The sequence below is a fragment of the Vitis vinifera genome, chromosome 12 (assembly GCF_030704535.1).
Source record: "Vitis vinifera cultivar Pinot Noir 40024 chromosome 12, ASM3070453v1".
Lineage (NCBI taxonomy): Eukaryota > Viridiplantae > Streptophyta > Magnoliopsida > Vitales > Vitaceae > Vitis > Vitis vinifera.
The window spans coordinates 22,844,191-22,860,821 of NC_081816.1; the positions used below are offsets into that span (position 1 = coordinate 22,844,191).

Here is a 16,631-nt window from a genome sequence, read left to right on the forward strand (position 1 = left end):
AAACCATTTGAGTTTGATTTGGTCACCCGCAGGTGATGGATTAACCAATCGAGTTCTGCCTCTGGTCTTCTAAAACCATTGGAGCTTGCTTTGTCCACCCGCGGGTGATGGATTAACCAATCGAGTTCTGCCCATGGTCTTCTAAAACCATTTGAGTTTGCTTTGTTCACCCGCGGGTGATGGATTAACCAATCGAGTTCTTATGGTATCACTTAATTAACAATGCATTTTCGATAAATATCTAAAATTATCATTTTCTTTAGTCAAAATATTTTTTATGAATTTCCCTTCAAAATATTCATAGTTGTAAGAGAGGTAAAATTTTGATAAAATTTATTGTTGAAAACTTCTTTATAACACTTTGAAACCTAATCTAATCTCACTTCGACACGTGTAAATAAATATCACTATCACGTTAAAAACCCGATCAAATATAAATAATGTAATTAAAATACGAGAAAAATATAGTTAATATATGAAAAATGTGATCGAGATATAACACAACAATGAGATATCGAATTTTTCAAATAATTTTATATGACTTAACTTACCATTTTGCAGTGTTTTTAAAAAATATTTTTAAACTAAAAAAAAAATTTGTGTTTTGTAAAAATGATCAATAGTATTTTTTTTTTTTTTTTTTGAAGAAACACTTTATTGATAATTATTGAAGCACTTTAAGATAAAATACTTCTAAATATATATTCAGAATTATTAAGAGTATTTTAGAATCTCGTAGTAAATATATTAATGGTAAAAAAAAATGTTGAACTTGGTGGTAAAATGAGAATTAATTTTTATATAAAAAATGTAAAAATAAATAAATTAAATTAAAACATAATTGTACTAAAATTGTTTTTGAAGGTGGTGCTTATGATAATTTTCCAAAAATATAATCAATTTAACAACGAAATTGCTTCAAAAGGAAACATTCTAATCATTTTTTCTTTGAAATAATGCAATCATTTCAAAAGCAATTATTATTTAAATTCTATTTAGAAAAAAAAGTCAATAACAAGATTTATTTTTATTTTCATTTTTATTTTTTTTTGGCTTTAAGCCTAATTTGGAAACTAACTGAGATATAAAGAACATGAAATTATAAGAATTTGAAAAGAAAAAAAAAGAATTTTTTTTTGCCCATGTATTATATAATATTTTTTTCCAAATATAAAAAATCAAAATTAAAATAATACTCTACCAACCCATAAAAATTTGGAAAAGAGGGAATCTATGCAATTTTTTTTTTAATATTATAAATAAAAATTTATGGATTTAATTGAATTTTATATTCAATATTTAGAGAGAAAAAAACACAAGAAATTATTTAAAAAATTATGAAATTATGGAAAATGTACATTCATTGATTAATTAGGTCTACCAACTTTGGGAATTAAGTGAAATTATTGAGTGTGGGCTACTACTATGTACATTGAATCAAATATCATCAATCATCCTATTGGGGTCCAATTCAATAGATTAAAAAAAAAAAGAATATTAATCATTAAAAAAAGAGAGTTTAAAGTGAAGACTATATAATAAAATTGATTAAAAAAATTATTTTGACAATATTTGATAAGTAACATCGATAAAAAAATATTATCGAGTTACGAATTATTTGAATTATATCATATAAAAAAAATTTGAATTATTAAAATTAAGCATTTATTTTCGATTGTTTACCAAATACTTTATAAAAAATACCTTAAAATTATTCTAAAAAATATTCTATTTTTATAACATTTTCTAAAAAAAATTAAGTCAAAGGTTTATTAAGTATATTTTTATAAGTTGGAAAAATCTATCTATTCTAATTTTCTTTCTTCATGCTAAGGAAAAGTTTGGTACCATGGAAAACCCTAAAGAAAAATTGGATGTGGAAATGATTGAGAAGAAGAAGATAAGGAGAGAGAGGGGTAAGATTCAACTGCTTTCTCCTAACTTGTGTTCTCTTTTGTCCACTCTCCTCTCCCCACCTGTCACCTAATGAATCACTTTCTTAGGAATCAAACACTACATAAAACACTTTTTTATTAATATTTTTAATAAAAAATTGTTATTTTCAACTTTTTGCAATTTATGTTGAAAACCCATATTTTAAAAGCATTTTTATTAAATAATAATGATAATAATAATTTTAAAATTTTGTAATTAAAAATTATATATTTAATAAAAATAAATATAAATTAATCCCGATGAAAAGATTGATTTTATGATAATATGTTGTATACCATAAATCTTTTTAATTTTTAATTAATTTATTTTTATGATTTATCCTTAACACGTGGCAGCTAAATACTATTGCCGGAGCACGCCAGTGGGTCCCAGGGGACTAGATTCGTTAGACTAAGGTCAGCATCAAAATGATGTGGAGATCTTGGACCACACAATTTGTTGACTTTTTTGTCACCTTTGTTTTTTTGTAAAGAAGATCTCACTCTCACCATAAATCTTTTGCTTTTTTTTTTTTTTTTTCCTAAACCTACACTTTGGCATCATTATTATCCAAGAGGAATATCTATTTTCACTTCTTTTATAAAAATTATTTTATTTTTTAATATAAAAAATATTTATTTTTGAATTTTATTTTTAAATCCACATCACATGCAAGTAAAAAGCATTTTTCATCTTGAAAAATCATTCATATTATTTAGATTATATAAAAAATAAGAGAATATATATATATATATGATATAAAGACATCTTATAGGAAACATTTGATTCGTCAAAATAGCATAGTTGATTAAGATGAATACTAAAAAGTATGATGGTAATAAGTGACATATAGTGCTGAGTATGAATATCGTAATTGATAATACCCTAAATTTACTCTGTTGTGAGGTGATCAGTATCATGAGGTTTTGGTCCCATAGAAAGAGTCTTTAGGTCATAAAAAATATAAAAAGGAAAATTACAAGAGTCATTTGAGAGGGTTAAAAGTTATTTCTAATAATTTAAAAAAAAAATCAAATCACTTAAAAATTTATATATTTTCAAATGATTTAATTTTCATATATTACAAGAAAAATAAATAAAATGAATTTTAAAAAATATATAAAATATAACTTATTTACTTTAAATCTATTTTTATTTTTTTCTTGGTTTTTCTTTTCTTATATATATATATATATATATATATATACCTCTTATCTCTCCTCAATGAAAGCATTATTGACAAAAGTATAATAGACTAAAAACAATTTTATTAAAATCACTCTTAAATTAGCTTTATAAAATTTAAAAGATAAGTTTCAAATATTTTCTAAGTAATAGATTCATCTTAGTTATAGTTATTTAGAATATACTTAACAATGATTTTAAGAAACGTTACTAGTAATTTTAATACTTGAAAAGTAAAATTTTTCAAATTTTAAAAATAGTAGAAATACTTTCTAAAATTATTGTTAAACATACTTTTAGACACATTTTAAATCTATATGATATTAGACCTAAAACAGATAATATCCATAGATTGAGATATAATTCGATAATAGTATTTAATACGATGTTTGTGAATCGATGTTGAATTTGTTACATGATGACTATATGTCCTAGGGTTAGGGGGGTTCTCCACAAAAAGGGCCATCAATTTTGAGTTTGATGAATTGCACCATGTAGTAGGGTAGTGGCTACAAATGTGGGCAAATACATTGGTGGTCCAAAGAAAAAAATATGAATTGAAAGCCCTAAAAGTGAGATGTGTGACACATTGAAAAACTTCACCTAATGCCACTACATGTAGAGGGCCTCCTCCTTTTTTCCTTTGGATGGTGACATGTTAATTGTTGTGTGACACCCTTTTGAGATGACTTTTCCATTTATTTATTTTTATTAAATTAAGTATTGTTTTAAAATAAAGTTTTTAATATGTACTACAATCATAGTTTAAACCACAATTTTAAGATGTGACTTCAAATTAATTTTTCTTTATAAAAAATTTAAAAGATAAGTACAATAGAAAATAGAAAAAAAACTATTTTGAAAAATTATTATAAAATGGAAAAAAGGACCAATTAGTAACCTACCATTGTCAATACTCATTGTTAGTGATTGAAGTTCTAATGTAGGGTAGAAGGAAGTGATTTTTTGGGTCATAAAAATCAAACCCATGATGAGAAAAATGGTCAAATGAGAATTATTTGGATACCCAAAAAGGAAAAAAGAAAAGGAAAAGAAAAAAAGACCATTTCCATGTGCCAATTATTGAACAGCCTCTTCCCCACTCCACCAACCCAATTGACAAAAGGGGAAACAAAATGGCCACTTGTTCAACAAAATTGAATAAATACCCATCATCAAGTGCAAGTGGCCATCTCACTCAATCAAGTTCTATGAAAACCCTAATTTCAAAATACCATTATGAAAAATTCAATTTTGTAAATTTTGTACTTGATCATATCGTTCGTATTTGATCACATTCTTTTGTATCTAATCACTTTTTTCATCTATACGATAACCATCTTATCACATTCTTTTGTATCCAATCACTTTTGTCATCTATACAATAACTATTTTTTTCTTACCTTCTTCATATTTTTCGTACGTCTGATTATATTCTTCATACACATGATTATATTTTTAGAACCTAATTGTGACTAAGCTTAGTATTAGAAAAGAATCTTTCGTTTAGTTTTAAGTTTTAACCTCAGGATATAAGATGTGATGATCAAGAGGCAATTAGGGTTAAGAGTAAGCAATGTGTTATTAAAAGAAATGGACCTAGAACTTGTACAAAAGGGAAACAGGAAAAAGCACTTCCTGGGAGTACCTATCATCCTGAACAATTCCATTACCTTTTTGTCTACATATTTTGTTTATGAGTCAAACATCATTTCTGGTTCTTGTCTTCATAACCAGCACCTGAGTTTCAAGAAAATTCAAACTGAATTTTTGGGTTATCGATCATATTTCACTAGGACCTTTCTCAAACAACTCTAATAGTATCTAAAGTACAACTATAACCATGATTTTGGCAATGGAAAGCCACCTAGAAACTGTTATCATAATCAGACAACATCCCCCTCAAGTATTTTCTTCTAAATGACAACCTGTCCTTGCATAGAAACCCATCATACTTGTTAGAACATGATATACATTATGGATCTAAATCCTAACAGGTTAAGCTTCTAAGATCATTGATAACTAAACCACGCAAGCTTTTACTCTGCCTAAGAAGAGTCAAGCCGCCAGTGCCCACCACCAGAAATAGGTGAACTCATCTCTCCTGGATCAGTTTGGCAGCTTGTAAGACCCTATCTACATCTATCGATCACTAAAGCCCCACTCTTTCAGAAAAACCGAAGGGGGAAACAAGACACATGCAATATCAATAATGAAGCAGCACACATTATTACCCAAAAAATACGCATATAATTTATATTGTATTCATAAATCATTAAATAATACAGATTAGTCTGTTGATGACCCAAAAAAAGGACATGCTTCAAGAACAAACAAGTAGACGAGTGTCTTGATCAATAGAGACAACGGGAAAGGGTTGTGGGAATGTTCTAGTATGGCTTCAGGGGACAATGGTAGAAAGAATTGCAACCAAATACTCTCATCAAACATGTAATGTTATGATTTACATTATCTGATGCTATACAATTGTTGTACATGGAAAGAATCCAAAGTTTGAGAGGGTATGCTAAAAGCCGGAGAAAGTAACCAACATGAATGAATATTCCAGAAAAAGATAAACTGAACTCACCAGGGCAGTCAAATTCCAATGGCATCAAGAAGCTGGGAATGTTGAGAGACAGAAACCAGGGAGTTAGCAACGATGGCACCGCTGGCAGCTACTGCAGGGACTCCAATTCCGGGAAATGTAGAATCTCCACAGCAATAGAGATGTGAGATTGGAGTTGAATGTCCTGGGAAGGTGTCTTTGCCAGCTTGCATGGCTGGCCCATAGGTTCCCCTGTTCCTTCGGAGAAACCTTTGATGTGTTAATGGCGTTCCTACCAACTTCACTTCACACTTCTCCTGTTTAAAACCTGGACCAAGTACACGCTCCACCGCTCTCCACATTACCTGGTTTACATACAAATCACATAAACACTCCACTTAACAAAAATTAGCTATCTGATATACTTTGTCTTCTCATTAAAACATGTCAAGTTGCTCAAGTTAACATAACCAGGGCCGCTCTTTTCAGTCAGCTCAGTAAGGTTCAAAGAAATCTAAGTGAATAGCTCCATTTTCTTGTTCTTCTAAATCCACTTGTATGATTATCATGTGTTGAATCGGATCAATTCTTTTAAGTTTTTGAATTATGAGTTGTCATAAATTGTTAACAGTATGAGAAAAACCAACAACAATTAAAGCCAGTAAATTCTTTTAATCACCTCTGATCTTTCAGCTTTGAGCTTTCTGTATTCACCACTTCTACGATCAAGTCCTTCCCAGAGTTCAAATGGTTCAGTTCCTGGTGTATAAGCATGCAACACATGTTTCCCAGGAGGTGCAAGATTGGGACTAAGTACGCTAGGTACAGATATCAAAACAACATTCTGATCAGCGTCAACTCCTCTATCCCAATTGTTTACGACTATATGATGAATTCCCAAGTCCTCTGGTATGCCCTGGTTAATAAGACAAACATTGGAACAAAGTTATTTAGATGTGGGGAGTTTCTATCCAAAGCAGAGGCCTGTAAGAGCTTGTCATGAAGCTACCTAACAATAAGAAAAATCTTCATACCACAGAGGAAGAAGATTGCATGGCGTATTCCATCGAACAGTGATATCATACACATAATACAAAATACGATTCATGTACCACGTAACACACACATACACATCCATGTGCATGTTTTTTTGGTGTTTATCAATGCACATGAATATTATAAATATAGACCCTAAAGATGTTCCTGGAGGAGATGCTCTGATATTAGAAGTGTCTCTGATATGGATGAATATGTGCTTTAGTATCCTGTACAGGCATTTGTGCCCATGCTTTGTAGATTTGAATTCATGCAGGAAACATTTGGCATGAACACAGATCTTCCACAAGTTTAGAGTTGCCCACCAATAGATTTGACAAGAACATCCAATAGTAGGAGTGATAAAATGAAGATTTTCTTTAAATGAATAATTAACCAGTTTTGGCTGCTGTGACCGCTCACCTCTGCATCAAAACCCAAATGGAGATGCATGAATGACTCACATTGAGGGGTTGTCTTAATCCTGTCTTGATATGATTTAGGAACTACTTCCTTAGGTAACAGATTCAAAGTGTCCCACATAGATGCATTGCTGACAACAGCCTTCTTAGCACGTATGAACTGCAACATAGATTAGTTTTTAATTATGACAAGATAAGTAACGTAGAATTAAACATAGATCAGTTCTAGGTTCTTGATTTATTACCTGACCACTTCTTAGCTTCACTCCTATGGCTTGATCATTTTCAACAACAATTTTTTCAACATGGCTTTCAAGAGATAGCCGCCCTCCAAACTTCTGCATCCCCCGGACAAGTGCATCAACCACTGCCCCGGTTCCTTGAAGAGGATACTCAAGAGTGCAACCTGGCTTGTACCATTCTGCAAACATGTAAACCTGAAAATATTGCAGAATAAAGATATCATATCACCAGTTAGATCCATAGCAAGAGTTGTTTAATACGATCTTACTTAAAAAAAAAAATCAAACTCATGTGTAATAACAGGGAAATGTAAAGTAGAAGTGCATGAAATGAGATTAGGTCATGAAATTTAAGTGGCAATGCATGAACTATATTACTTTGTGATATGAAGATGGAGACATAAAAATAAAAAATGTCCTGCATCAGTTTCTGAAGTTTAATTCAACAGACCAGGTAAGGACACCAAACCTATTTAGCAGCATAGATTTGCATTTAATAGTAAGACTTATCTCTCAAATGTGAAACCAAACGTGCATAGATTAATAATTATAACTAAATATTTAATCCTCGATGCAATCAAGTATTGACATGTTTACTGATGCACAGTTACAATTTTCACGAGAAAAGCGCTAATATATCTCTTAACAAGACCATGAGAATGAGTGGTTAAAGCATCATATAAGTGAACGTCCAGCAAGTAACCTTACATGGTAAAGTATGTTGTTCTACATATTGTGTATGCCAAAAACTCACGTACAAGAATTTCAGTAATTAATTAGCACTTTCTTTTCCGTTTGCACATGTAATTAGTTCTAGATTAAAATGCAAAACTCAAAACAAACCAGAGGAACAGATGCTAAGAGTGTATATTATAGTCATAATAGTTACCATCTCTGCTGAGAGTATACCATTAGATTTCACCCCTGCTAGCAGGAAAGCCAGGAGATCCACCCAGTTTCGTATAAAGGGGTCTTTCAGGTCCAGTGAATCCATGATTTCCGAGAAGGGTCTGAGAAGTTTAGTAGCACCAAGAGCTCCCTGAGGTCCCATTTGAACAAATGATTTCAAGAGCGAGGGGGCATATCTAGTTGCAGCAGTGGAAATAACGCCCAAATCACCCCGGATTGATAGAGGAGGCAGAGCCATTGCAGCTGCAGACATCGGAAGTACTGCATCCTATGGAAGAATTGCAGTTCTTATTCAAGAGATAAAGAGGCAACAGAAGAGAAACATGAAAGCAAAAACTTGTTTTACGAATTATCAAGAGATTCCACAATCCTATCTGCTAATTAATTTTTTGAACTTCCAAAAACGTTTCTTGGAACTTACAAGAAGTTTTTGCCATTCTCGCACAGCATCCCGACTTGCATACTTCTCAAGATCCTGAGTAATCACAAAAAAGGGGGCAAATAGACAAAGAAAAAGCAGTTAGGAACAACCTAAACTTCAGAGCCCAAAACAATATAATGAAAGCAATCACATTGAAACAATATGATCATATTGAAGAGGTTAGAAGGTACTATGTTGAACACTATGCAAGTTGATATGCTCAAATGCAAGTCGTTAGATTTCACAGTTTCTTTACTGTTCTTTGTCACTCAAGTATCTATATATCCTTGAGGTTTATTTTCTTTTTCTTTCTTTTCTTTTGTTAAATATGTTTAAGAATGATGAGATTGACCGCATAACGTTCCAATGAATTTAGAACTCTGCCCTACGAAAAACATCCCAAATTAGTTCTTATGCTAACAATATGGATCAAAAACAAGAAAAAGAAAGAACAATGAGAATCCACCTTGAAAAATTCTGTGGCGCCAATGCGAGATAAGAATTCACCTTCAGGTATGTAAACCATCCATGAATCGTAGTTGGCACATGGAACTGACTCACCTAATGCATCAAGAACCTGCAAATCATACAAACATGGTGATTTGAGTCATCAGATATAGATCCACAAGTAAAATTTTCTAAGACCTTTAATTTGTAGCACTGTCTAATTATAACAATTCTGTGAAATGTCCTTCTAGGGTAAACAATGGACCAATACTATTACAAGTTAGACAAAGATATAGTTCGATACAAGTAGCATACTGCTTTCTTACCCTTTTTCTTTCCTTCTATTTTTCTTCTTTATTTTCTTTCTCTCAAAAACTTTTCAGAACCAAACATAGTGGAAAAACTGGAATGGAACAAATTACTTGTGCTAGGGGATTGGCCTGAGGGCCTCTTGACTGGAACCCAGAGAATAGAGATGGACCCGAGTCGAATTCATAGTCTCTGATCTTAAAGGAATGAGCAGCACCTCCAGGTCGATCATGGCTTTCTAACACCAAAACATCTTGCTGGTACCTAGCTAAAAGACCCGCGCAACACAGTCCACCTATACCGCTCCCAATCACAACAACATCGGCCTCTGGCTTACCTGCACATCAATCACGATTGGATTATCATGTCTCCTTTCAATCTAACCTAAAATTTAGGAACACCAGCTATCTAATTGTTGTAAAGTATACAACCTTGCTTCTGTTTCATTCCCAAGTGCTTCAAAAACCCTAATTTTCTTTCCCTTTTGAGAAATTTGGGGTGATGGAAGAAAAATCCTTGAATTTCACGCAATAGAATCCATTTTCTGTCTTCTAGAGATGGTTATGTTTCTAGGAATCAAATAAAAACTGATCCATCGACCCCATAGACGATGAATTCATAGCTTCAAATAGCTGCTAAGCTGCATTTTTAGGGTTATGCAGAATCTGCCATCTTCTCCAGGCATTATTCATCATCATCTAGCAAAACTAAATTTGTGGTTTGAAACTGAGCAGACATTTCTTATCCCAAGAAAAATTAAGTTGTCCCATTTTTGCTTGAATTCTGCAGAAACTAAAACTCATTCTAAGATCTGCCGTCAACAAAATTGAAACCCCTGCTCACATATTCAATGTTTTAATTCTGAAAATACTAGCTTTCAATCCGACAGCCAAACAAAGAACAAAACCCAACATTGTATTCTAAAAACCCATATGCATATGAGAGAGAGAGAGACCTTGAAAGGGTTTGTATTGTTTGGGAGATGGAGAGGCAGTCGCGGGGACTGAGCCGTTGGAAATTCGCGCCAAAATGGGTTTGGTGTTGGATTTCAAATTGATACTGAAATTTGGGAAAATGGGCAAAGCCATAGAAGATTAAAGAGGTGAAAACAATTCTAAAATATACACATTTGTATGATTTCACAGAGAGAGAGAGAGAGAGAGAGAGAGAGATTGGAAGGCAAAGATGGGTCTGAGGGAGGGACTTGGATGTGGGTTTTGTAGTTTGAAATTAGCCACGTTACTTCACACTTCCACTCACATTAGTCATCCATGTGTATGGATTGGACTCTTCGGTCCGTTTGGTTGCTGAGAAACTAGAAAGAACCAAGATCAGCCTTATTTTGACAATTCTTTATTGCTGCTTTTCCTTCGAAAAAATGTGATTTAAAATGCACATAATTCTTCCCTTTTAGCTTTTCACTTCAAACAAGATTTTGAAACTGAGAATGTTGGGCCAAAACAGGACCCGGATCATCCGGTTCAATCATCAAATAACCGGTTTAATTTGGATGACGGCCCAAACGGGTCCATACGATCAGCTGGTTCAACCTGCGAATAACTGGTTTAATTGGGATAGCATCTGGTTGGAATCCACTAGTCCGGTTTTTAAAACATTAGTAGGGTTTTCAAAACATTGGTCAAAAGTCCCAAAATAAGCCTTATTTTGCCAATTTTTAGATTTCTTTTTCTTCAAATAAATGGGGATTAAATGCAAGTAGTTCTCCCCTCCACCAATTCATTAGGGTTTAGGGTTTATGATTTAACATAGTTCAATCTAAAGCCAAAGCAGAACCTTTCTTCTGTTATCTGTTACAGTTGGGGCAAAGGATAAACCATACTGCATCCAAGCTTCTCACATGACAAACCAAATAAGCAGGCTAGCGTGGAAAAATCTAACCATAAACTAAATGAAATAAGCCACATATCTACAAAGGGAGAGATTTAGTGTAGCACAACTATTGATAAATGCAGCACCATGAGAAGGGTTACAGGTTATATATAGCATTAAAGCAGAGTCTGCAATGTCTCATTCCATCCAAAAACACCATAAAGCACACACCCAAAAGTTAAAAGATACCAATGAGATTCTTTTGGTGCCCTAACATTTTCCTCCAAGCCTCTCCTAAAGTCACTGCACCGTGATCAGTCAAAAACATTCAAAGAAAAACATACTGACAACTTCCAGCTTTCCTCCTCAACACAGGCATAATTACAGAGGAGCGCTAATATTTACCCGAGGCTATAGACAAAATGCACTCCAAACCCAAATGGCAGCCTGCTCAACAAGACAGCATATAGGGACTAAAAGAAACCAAGCAGTACATATCTCTCTGGTATCATATTTACAGTTTTAACTAAAGGAAGAAACCCATCTATAAACCCAGAGTTTTGTGATACCCAGCTGAGTCATGGCAAGATTGAGGACACCCATAGCTCCTTTGGCAAGCAGAACCCAATCAAAGGGACACCCTGATGAAAATTGAGGGTTATATATCATTATAACAATGATCTTTTTCTTTCTTTTTTTTTTTCCTTCCTATTCCGAGCCATCCTTGATGAACACCAGAGTTTCTTCAATCAGCATGTAGTAGATACATCAATATCTGCATCATCCAGAACAACTTAATTTTCCTCTAGGGTTTTCCAAGAGGAACCTCTTACCCTGCCGTTGAAAATTTGCTTACATTTGATCATCTGCCTAGCAAAAAGAGAGTCTCCACTCACTAGCAGATGCATGCTCCAAAACGGTAAAGGACCCAAGTATTTCACTGCATAGAAACTGATAAGACAAGAAACCAAAATCAATTATTTCCACAAAAAGCCATACAGGATTAGTCAGGAACATTGGCCAAGTCAGCAAAAAGATACGGAGGGCATGAGTGAAACAGCATAGTAGAAAGCCTCAATTATCATGACAGAGCTCCAGTAATTTTATCATGCAGCAGTTCCAGTGAAATTATTTCTAAAATTCTGGAAGGAATGAAACTTTGCTTGTAAATTGATATCAGCATAGGAACCCCACACCCTTGGCTGATGACCGTCAGCATAGTTTTGGAATAGCCTTTTTTTCTTGCTTGTCCATATTAGAATCCTAGGAAGCCAATAAGCTCACCAAGATGGAACAGTATAAGGTATACCTCCAATTGTTTGGGGATCATCCTCCTCCTTTGAGTTCATTGTGCCATAATTTTGCTAAGTGCATTGTTTTTGGTGGGTTTTTTTATTTCTTTTCTCTTTTTTCTGTCTCTGTTTTGAAGGATCCCTTGTCCCTTTTTGCAATTCTTCTCTTCTATACACAATACTTTCTTGTTTCTTAACAAAATAAAAGAAAGAAAAAGAAGAAGAAAGCCCAAAAAAAGACATTTCCTAATACAAGTCACCAACCCATTTATCATTGTATGGTATTAAAAAAAAAAATTGCGTTCTCATCAGAAAAAAAATAAAAAATAAAAAATGCATTGATAATAAAAGATATTTTGTTTAATGCTATTAACTTGAACATCCAAACAAAAGTCTCCTTTGCGGAAAAAAGAGTTTGGAGGCAAATTATATTGATAAAGAGTCAAAACACAGCATGTGGCTTCATATGCGAAGTATCAAGTCCCTTCTTCACTTTCACTAAATGCAATGCTCTTTTCTCTGTGAAAACCCATACAACAATCCAAAAAATCTAAGGTTCAAAAATTTCAATTTCCTTTTCATGCATTTCTCACAACAACCAAACAAGATAATAAGGAACTTTCTTGCAGATTTCCACTTTAATGGTGGCTATTTCCTCTGATGATGGCATTTTCCACTACAACAGTACTCTTTTACGAGAAGGAAGGCATTGCACTGACCAAGGAACACAAAAAGGACATGGAGCAATGTAGTGAAACATATGAATGCATAAATTTGAAAAAGAAAAGGATGATGCTGAAATTAAATTGAACAAAATTCATCTAACTAACCCAAAACAGCTTGATCTCTCTCTTGAGATGATCCTTCAATATATTTCAAATTCCTACTAGTCTGTCCCCCTTCTCTTGCTTATTCCTTTGCATATCATCTCTACAATATAAGCCCCTGTTTCATCCATACAATGCAGGATCACTTGGCTCCTAAAGACCTTATGGAGAAACTGATTCTGAGTATTAGCCACCAGGCCCCCAGTCTCGGCCAATCAACTAGGCACAGAGCTTCCAATTTGAAAATGTTTGGTCAGTTCATAAGGAGAGGACTAAAGTTTAATAGGACTAAGTCACAGGCTGAGGCGATAGAAAGTTGTGTATGGTGACTACTAGTTGCATTTGTTTCTATGTTGTTCTCTCAGATTTTCAGAGAGAGGGAACTGGGAAATTGTTAGTTTGTGTCAATTTGATGTCTCTTTACACCCAGCTTGGATCCTGTTGTCTTCATGTATACTCTTATTTTTGATAAGTTTGTCTTCATGTCTACTTGACACTCAGTTCAAACTCATTGACATTTCAGCAAGACTCCCTGATTAGTACTCAGTGCAGAAAATTTTGCAACTTCAGGTCATTTTTGAAGAATTAATTATGTCATCCACCAAATCAGATAGACCTAACACAACCTATTTGGGGACTCCAAAGGAAACAAATTAACCAACCGTTTGTTTTTGTAAGGATAAGTTGGGCAGCTCCCTCTGAAATACCCAACTTCCTGGACATCACTTTCAGAGAATTTAGAAAAGAGGACAAAAAATAAGTACTCTCATTTAGTGCCATTTTAGCTACTCTTTCGGTTACATGACTGATAGAATCACTCCAGCTTAGGACCTTATGAGATAGGATTCTTCAAAAGCTCTCTACAGTTTAGTCACCAAGGAGTATGAGAGAAAATTTGAGCAGTAGCAATAAATTCTCTGTACTTCAGTAAAATCACCATCTTGTTCTTTTCTTCATTCTGTATCTCTCCCCAATTTCAAATTACAAGAAGTTGGAGCGGATCTTTGATCTTTTATTGGTATCCCCTTTTCTTGACGAATACATACATCAAGAATTTAGTGTGCAATTCATTTTCATAAGATAGATCATCTTTACAAGTAATTGGTTCTCTGAATGCTCATGGTTGTGTTCTAGAAACTCCAGGTCAGTTAAATGGAGGATCATGAAGGAACACAAGTTGGGATTCTCCAAGCCAGTCATACCAGTTTCATTATCAAATAGAAAGTTTTTGCACTTGTGGAAGGTTCAAGAAGGCCCTTTCTATTTTGCTGAGCATAATCCTTGAATGCTATTGCCTAGGGATAGAAACCTATAAGAGGGACAAACTACAAAATCCAAAGCAGTAAAAAGAAAGAAAAACAGAGAAAAGAAAGACGAAGCACTCAAAATTACTAAATACAAATACTAGGGAATAAATTTATGGTCATAAAAACAGACAAAGCAGCCGGTCCAACAACTGAACTGTCACCTCGTAAAAACCACTGTGATCTGCTCAATCCAGTTGCTTTTAGCAGACCAAGTGTTAACCAGCTGGGTGAACAGGTGATTGGATGTAATAGCTTTTGGCTTTTTAATAGAGTGAAAATTCGTAAATTGCTCATGAAGTTCCAGGGCACTAAACTCCTAATAATCACATCTCACAGATGCAGTTAGAACATGTGGTGCTACATATGTTAGTCTGACATGTGTCTAATGTATAAGATTCACTTTGCAGCAAAAGGAAATACCTCGGAAACTATCCTTCCACCAAGGACTAATCAAACAGTCTATCATATAACATTTGACCACAGATATTTTGCCTCATATTTTGATTTCTAAGAAAAAGCTATGTAAGACCTCATTTTATATCAACCTTTTGACGTGCAAATCAAGAATATATTAACAGGTGCCTAGCAAAAGAACAGGGGACTAACCCAAGTAGACAGTATGTAAATAAAGTGCTTCAAAAGGCAGAAAAAGGAAAAACAATGAGCAATAAAGATAATGTAATAACAAGCAAGGACTTTTTTCACCTACCATTACCAATCATGCCAGATACTTTTCCTGAAAACTCCAATAAGGATCAAACATATTTGAAATTCTAAGGAATTTTTTTCCATCCAATTATCAGTAAATTTGATTTTTTTTTTTTTCCTTTCTGATAGGAAAACAAAAAAATATATATCAACAGCACCTAACAAAGAGTGCACCAAAGAACATGGGTCATGTACAAAGAATGCCAAAAGGCAAAGCAAAAAAAGAAGGGGCAACAAGACAAAAAATGCCCCTTCACAAAGACCACAACAAATCTATAAAATTTATTAGGCTTAGGGAACCCCCATCTATATACATATTAACCCATGATAAAAGATTAAAAAGAGCCATGAATTTTAGTGCTTGATCAAACATTTCTTTGCTTTCAAATGATCTTTGGCTCCTCTTCTTCCACATGACCAAAACATGCACAATGGGATAGGAAATTGGAAACTTTTTTGAAAGTTTGATATTTGCTCTGAGAAATGAAAATTTTAATATGACGGCAATTAAGTCATTTGTTCAGTATTTCTTGATCAATTTAATTTGGAAATTAACATCTATGTTTTTGTATCACATATATGACATAAAAACACAGATTATTCTTAAGAATAAAAGCTCACCTTTTAAGGAAGTCTAAGGACCTGAACTTGACTTCTGAACCCACACTTGTTTCTGACATATACATTTGAAAGGACTCAAAATTTATTAGCACAAAATATATGGGCATAACATAGAAAATATGGTGCATGTTTAACAGGCAAAAGATTAAATCCAAGCACCTCATGGGAACCATATCCAGGAGCACTTCCTCTTTTTGAATGCTTCCCCTCACTTACAATTGAAGAGCCATCAGCATCCTTTACACTGTGTGTTGGTCCACGGCGACCACTGTGTTTATGGGATCCTACATAGGGTATGCAAATAACAAGAACCGTGAATATATATGTATGCCAAGAGTAAGTAGAATTTGTAGCTAAAAATATTGCAGCGAAAAAACTCACCATTATCTAATGCAGAATGGCCACCACGTCCACTTCCAAGTGCTTTGACTTCACCACTCCTTGCATTTGACATGTCAGATCTCATTTCTCCATGACTTCCTGAAATATATTATGGAGAAGAAAAGTTACAATGATTGACTAATTCACGATTGCTTAAGGCAACAGAAGGGTTTATAGAATTTGAAAGTATAACATTTCTGTTTTGTCTTTTT

General features: G+C 33.6%; 2 protein-coding genes across 11 annotated transcripts in view; both read right to left on the bottom strand.

The window, feature by feature from the left end:
* Positions 1 to 5,546: 5,546 nt before the first annotated feature.
* LOC100262553 (prolycopene isomerase, chloroplastic) lies at positions 5,547 to 10,811 on the bottom strand. Of its 2 annotated transcripts, none has more exons than XM_010659668.3 (9): positions 10,409 to 10,811; positions 9,567 to 9,790; positions 9,164 to 9,274; positions 8,698 to 8,751; positions 8,257 to 8,544; positions 7,371 to 7,562; positions 7,127 to 7,285; positions 6,348 to 6,584; positions 5,547 to 6,033 (listed from the first exon to the last, which is right to left on the bottom strand). In XM_010659668.3, exons 1-9 carry the CDS (start codon positions 10,539 to 10,541, stop codon positions 5,719 to 5,721), a joined length of 1,713 nt encoding a protein of 570 aa, XP_010657970.1. In that variant the 5' UTR covers positions 10,542 to 10,811; the 3' UTR covers positions 5,547 to 5,718. The 2 variants fall into 2 exon arrangements, with proteins under 2 accessions (XP_010657970.1, XP_010657971.1); XM_010659669.3 differs by lacking the exon at positions 10,409 to 10,811 and adding an exon at positions 9,885 to 10,386.
* A 602-nt stretch (positions 10,812 to 11,413) lies between these two features.
* Positions 11,414 to 16,631, bottom strand: part of LOC100852735 (regulator of nonsense transcripts UPF3) — a 46,009-nt gene continuing 40,791 nt past the window's right edge. For 3 of the 9 annotated variants that reach the window (XR_009467165.1, XR_009467164.1, XR_009467163.1), the window contains exons 10-14: positions 16,420 to 16,518; positions 16,198 to 16,322; positions 16,039 to 16,090; positions 12,140 to 12,234; positions 11,414 to 12,058 (exon numbers count right to left, since the gene is read on the bottom strand). Coding sequence is in view for 6 of the 9 variants with exons in the window: in XM_059741328.1 (XP_059597311.1) it covers positions 16,114 to 16,322; positions 16,420 to 16,518 (308 nt within the window). In the remaining 3 variants the exon portion in view is untranslated. Of the gene's footprint in view, positions 12,235 to 13,150; positions 16,323 to 16,419; positions 16,519 to 16,631 lie in introns of those variants that run through there. The other 6 variants (XM_059741332.1, XM_059741331.1, XM_010659665.3 and 3 more) reach the window with 2 other exon arrangements.

Excerpts from the sequence above, each read along its gene's own strand:
- LOC100262553 (XM_010659668.3), bottom strand. The coding sequence starts at position 10,541 with ATGGCTTTGCCCATTTTCCCAAATTTCAGTATCAATTTGAAATCCAAC. Across the intron at positions 7,286-7,370 it reads TGAAGCTAAGAAGTGGTCAG|TTCATACGTGCTAAGAAGGC; the intron begins GTAATAAATCAA and ends TCTATGTTGCAG. Across the intron at positions 6,585-7,126 it reads ATTTGGGTTTTGATGCAGAG|GGCATACCAGAGGACTTGGG; the intron begins GTGAGCGGTCAC and ends CTTATTAACCAG.